The sequence below is a fragment of the Stegodyphus dumicola genome, chromosome 8 (genome assembly GCF_044657685.1).
Source record: "Stegodyphus dumicola isolate Sdum_Otavi_A_Nest chromosome 8, ASM4465768v1".
In the NCBI taxonomy this organism is placed as follows: Eukaryota; Metazoa; Arthropoda; class Arachnida; order Araneae; family Eresidae; genus Stegodyphus; species Stegodyphus dumicola.
In genome coordinates, this window is record NC_140775.1 from 40962913 (window position 1) to 40968912 (window position 6000).

The 6000-nt window shown below is 32.6% G+C and overlaps 1 protein-coding gene across 1 annotated transcript in view; it reads left to right on the top strand.

Moving 5' to 3' along the window:
* Set (NAP domain-containing protein SET) overlaps positions 1–5582 on the top strand; it is a 45041-nt gene extending 39459 nt beyond the window's left edge. The window contains exon 7 of the mRNA XM_035368430.2: positions 3980–5582. Coding sequence (XP_035224321.1) covers positions 3980–4023 — 44 coding nt within the window. The 3' untranslated portion in view covers positions 4024–5582. The remainder of the gene's footprint in view (positions 1–3979) is intronic.
* Positions 5583–6000: the final 418 nt, after the last annotated feature.

The following is a 6000-nucleotide window of genomic DNA, read 5'->3' on the forward strand; positions in this document are numbered from 1 at the left end:
TATTCTGTTGGTACGAGGTTTGGGGAGTAATGTGGAAGGGGTAACATCTCCCAGTCCAGTCCTGGATGGTGTTCCTGGCTTCCCGAGCCACATGTGGCCTTGCGTTGTCATGGAGGAAGAGTACACCCTTACAATTGACCATTGTCTCTTGATGCATCAGTGCCCGATGCACACGTTCCGACTGCTGCGAGTACATTTCTGCCATGATCGTTTGGCCCACTGGTAGGAGCTCATAGTGCACCACTTGGCAACTAGTCCATCAGATGCAGAGCATGATCTTGTGTGGGTGGAGAGAAGATCTCGCATTGTGAGGCACAGGGTCCCGTGTTGACAACCAATGTCTGTAATGCCTGGGTATGTCATACTAGACCCACTTTTCATCACTGGTGAGTACTTGATCAAATATGGATGCATTGCCATGCCGAGTAAGCAGTGAGAAACAGGCAGCAACACACTGTTGCTTGTTTGCATAGGGCAGTGAGTGGGGTATCCACTTTCTGAGCTTGTATGCCTTTTTCTATGCGGTGCAAATGGAGTATGATCATTTCATCAGATACCTGGAAGTGTGCAGCAAGCTCAGCACATATTTGGCTACTGTCAGTCTCTATGGCTGCTCTCAGGGCCTCATCTTCCAGTGCTTGTGGCCGGCTGCCGTGTGGTGCATCACTAAGAGACATATACCCTGACCTGAACTTCTGGAACCATTGCCTATTAGTTCATTTGTTAACGACATCCTCCCCAAAGGCCTGGCAAAATTCGGCAATTCTGCTGCTGAGAGGTCTACTTTAAAATCATACAGCAAACAACTCCGAATAAGCGACCTGTGACGACTCCATTTCAATCAGTCACTGTGTGAGTTATGTTTGAAGTACTGATGCAACACGCTTTTATACTAGTGGTCAATATCCGGGCTCCCTTCCTAACCACTTCATCGCCAGGTTTGGTGGGGACTATTTTTATTTTGGGGTTCACTCTTCCGATGTCATGTCAGAAACTGCAAGAACTTTTTTTGGATTACCTTGTATAATCAAAAGATGATCTATTTTCCCCTTTTCAGAAAGTGGGTTCATGACCCAAGAAACTGTATTGATACTAGGAAGATCAATAAGTTGGTTATAAAATTCAGTGTCCAAATTTTTTAAACATGTAGATAACATTTTTGTTTGACATTACTTCATTTTCAGAAGCTAAATCACATGATGGAAGGTCCCATTTCTAAATTTTCGTCATACAATTAAACATTCACAAGTGATCATGAGCTTACTTCTTTGGCATACCCCTTGTTGGATACCATGGCTGTAAGGCTTATTAATTGTGAATAAATTATATTTGCAAAAAGCTTGAGGAGGAAAGTTATTTGTGACAACTGTGAATGTGTAAATATTTACTGTAGAACTTTATACAATGCCTACTGACATCTGAAGTATCAGAGTGTGGAAGTTTTATGGGCATAAAGATTTTGATATTTGGTTTGAATATCCAGATAGATTTTGATATTTGGATTTGGAGAAATTATGAGGACTTAATGCTTCGTAATTTCTTATTCCATGAAATTTTTTCCTTAGTGTTTTTTATTAGCAGCAGAGAATGTTTCCCTCGTTTGAATTTCTTGATTAAATATATGATTTGTTTTTATACAGAATGCATAAATCCAACTGATATGCTTTTAATAATGTGTATGTTAAATATTAACCAAGTGAAGTACAGTCAAGTAGGAGCCTCTACTGCATCAGGTCAAAAGTATAGTTTAATTTATGGTACCAGCAGTCAATAATTAAAAACTTGTGCTTATAATATAGGAAGCTGTTAATACAAAACTTACAACATAAATTTATTGGCTTACCAACTGCAGTTTTAATGATATGTAGAGGATGGCATTAGGAATGGAGGTAAATCGATACTTTAGATAACAAGGGTTATTTTATGAGATCAAAATAAAACTCGACTTTAAAACTATTGTTTTCATTCTGATCTATCATTTTACTGTAGCATCTATAAATCAGTATTGTCTAAACATAAGTTGAAGACGAGAGGCTTAGAATGCATACAGGAACATTTCATGTAAAAAGAGAAACAAATATGGATTATGTGTAGTTGTAAATACATGGATATTTTTTTGGACCTTCCGACATAATTGTGTATCCATTTCATGACCTCTCAAATTATTGTCATATTCATTGAATTTTTGGAATAAGTTATTTGTAAAAGCCATAATGGAGAGTTTCCCCTTTCTGACTGTAATTCCCAAGTACGCCTGTCATTTTCATACCTAGATTTATTTATTATTTTTTTTTTTTTAATGTGACTTAGTCTGGCAAACCCACCAGTGGCTGAACAGTAAAACCATTCAAGTATTTTGATAAAGATAAGAAATCCTGGTTGAATTTGTTAGCTGGCTAGGAGTTTTTGTGATTTTCCTCATATGTCATATGGGTACAAGCCAGTTCCCCTTAAAAATTCCTCCACTGAAGAATGGTAGACTTGGTCATACCCCTGCCCCCCAATAAATCAATTCTATGTAATTAAAGCTTTAACCGAGTTTCACTGTAACATTTTAAGAACTTTACAAAATAAAAATCACTTTTGAATTTTTAGTTAATTAAATGCTGTCAAATGCCATTAAAATTCATAAAATAATTCTGAATTCTGTTATAAATTTTGTAGAGTGGTTTTGATAGGATTTAAAACATAGAATTAATATAGAAAATTAATTGAAAAAGCTTGAGTTAAACAGTACAAAGTCTTTAATCCGGACACGTCAGGACTGCGGTGATTCCGGATTAGGGTTTTTTTCCAGATTATAGATCATCAATTCTGGTAAGATGGCATGCAGAAATTATAAAATTAAAAATATGAAACCATAATTTATGAAATGAGAATTATGATCTAAAGGGTATCAAAATTTACAAAAGGCTTAATATTTATTTGTTTACTTTATTAAACATTTCTTTCAATGTAAGTTGTTTAAGTTGCTTCGTTTTATGTGCTAATACTTTCTCTTTAATTCTATAAAGACATAATTTCTTATTCAGTTACAAAGTTCCGCTGTTCAAGGCCTGTAATTGCTGTGCCGAGAATACCAACTAACTTGTCAATTGAAATTTTTTCGTTTTCACTAACCTCTCTGTCACTTTCTTCATGCCTTTATCCATTTTTTGCAACAATTCCAGTTTTTGTTTGATGGACATCGAAACATGCTTTCACTTTGTAGGTCCTTTGGCAGCTCCAGAATCGGAAACTCTTTTTGAAATAATCAAAAGTTCAAGCTTGCTTTTTATAAAATTGCTCTAACAGTCTGCAAAAAATAATAAGCCAGATCCAATTAGAAGATTAAAGAACAACGCAATCTGCAACATTAACTGAAATAGATATTGGATAAATTTAGCTTAGCTTATACCGTCCGTTATACATTAAACGCACAAGCGTAAACATATTATGCGCATGCGTAAAGGTATTATGTGCATGCGTAAATTGTAGCATGCGCAGAAAATTTGTAGCTTTGAGATCCGGATTAAAGACTTTGTATTGTATATGTTATTATTTACAATCTTTAAAAATATCCCCAAAATATAGACTAGTAATTAAGTTTTGTATATGATTATGAAGAGTTATATGTAGATTTAAGTAATCTGCTTTCTGAGTAGTAGTTAAAGTTTTCCTGTTTTTAGTAATTTCGATTAAAATAGATTTTAACTCATTTAATTACTTACTTTCTTATTTTCAAAAAAGTAGAATTTTTCATCTTGTTTAAAACAGGTATTAAAAAATTCTCCCTTCTCCTTTTTTTTATATAAAGTATAAAAACCTGTTTAAAAAAAGGGTTAAGAGCTTAAAGAATTTATTAGTCTGGTTGAAATTTAAATGTGAATGGTTCAGAGGATGAAAAGGTGTTCATGAATGTGTTAAATGTCATTCTTTATTCATTTAAAATAAAATGAATTTTTTAAATCTAATTTAAATGGCAAAATTTGTCTTATAGGTGAATTGGAAGCAGAGGGTGCAGAAGGTGAACAGGATGAATGAAGCAAAAAAGAGAAATAAAAGCTGCCACCACACAGTACAGTCCATTGCATACCTGTGTTTTGTAGCATGGGGCCACACTTTAGAATTTCTTTTGGTATTGGGTGGTGCAAAAAGCAAAGCAAGAGAGCTTAGAATAATTTTATTGCTTTATGTAAAATAATTTTTGATTCTTTATTGATACGTTTCTAATGAGTTTTTCTTTGCGCTTCTGCATGTTTTAATTTTTTGAATTTTGATATTTCAAGATTATATTTTGTATCTTTTTCTCTAAATTTTGTTATTTTAATTTATTGCTAAATAAGAAATTTGTCTGGGGTATCTGCATTTTTTTGACTCTAAAAAATTAACTGAAATGCATATTGTATTTATAAATATAACACTGATCATGGAATTATGTTTAATTCAATGATATGTTTATTGAATTTAAACTGTATATATCAAGAAAGATTAGTTTTTATGTTTTGAAAATTTTTTGCAGATTTTCTGTGGTTAAATAAGACTTTCTCTGCTTTGTGTTTTGCAGTCATTACAAATTTGAGGCATTATTTATGCAGATAAAATGTTACACTATGTAAATATTTTTAATGAAACAATTCAGTGTGAGGTCTGTGCAGCTTTGAATTACCAATAAGGAATTTACATAATGCAAATATATCGTAAATTCACATGTTACTGTCGTTAATCATTTTTGACAATAAGATCTGTTGATGCAAGACTGCAATTTTATCGCATCATATGGCCATCCAGTTCTTCATACCAGTGTTAGCACTTCACTACTGTTCTCAAGTGCTTTTCCCCCTCTATATCATAATTTTTTGTGTGGCCTGTCCATTATCATCATGAAATGGCAAGCGCATCCATTTGTGTCTAAAATGTTACATGTCTTGAATTATGTTTGGGGATTCAAGAAAACAAGGCACTTTTTGAACAGTAACATAGTTCACAATGGATGTGTTGTCAAGCATTTTAAATACTCATGAAAATACCTGCATTATCTAGCTAAACATTTTCAAACCTAAAAGACTTTGTCAGTTGAATTGGCTGTCTGTAAACATTTCTGTCAATTCTTAGTAAACTTTGTAAAATCTTTCTTATTATTTGTGGCTCATTATTTGATCTGCATTTGTATATCTCCTGCCTGCCTCATAAAACAGGTTTATGTTCATGTACTCTGCTGTGTAAGGTGAAAACAAGCTTGTATAGTGTATATAATTCTGAAGGTGAGAACTGTTAGTTTGATAACTGTAGCTGAAAAGCACTTAAACCTCTGCATAAAAAAAAATGAAAAAAGAAAAGGGTCATTCCATCTTTGCTTCCCCACCTTTCATATTTTTTACATCTTTACATCAGTTTTATGTGTTCACTTTATAGCCGTTGCTTATTATAAGTAAACAGGTCTATTGTAAAGTGTTTTAAATCATGTACAGATTGAAAGAAAAAGAAAGGAGAACTTAAAGTTAAATCTTAAGTTTTATTGCACTTTTACGTTATTGAATCATCCAGAAGTAAACATTTGCCTGTAAGATGTTTTTCTCAATTAAATGGTTTAATATAAAGCGCTCCCAATTTTATAACTTTTCTATCATTTTTTAGTGATACACTTACATTTACAAATCACACAGTTTAAAGCAAAGGTATAAATGGATTCATTTTATGAATTAGATCAAATACTAAGTAACTAATATTTGTCTGAAAAGTTATATTAAGTCAAATTAAACATTAAAAGATTCAGCCCATCTTCTAGTTGTATATTTTTTTCTATGATAATTTTGTTACGTATATGTCATCAGTGCATTCATGTAGATGGTTTCATATTGTTAATTAGTTATTTCCTCATTCATATAGACACTTGAAATTTTATATATATATATATTTTTTAGAACAGCGATATGTTTATTTGAACTGTATTTTCATTAGGGAAACACTACACTTCTTTTCGTTTTATTGTGAGTTTTAACCTTTGGCATTGAATTATTT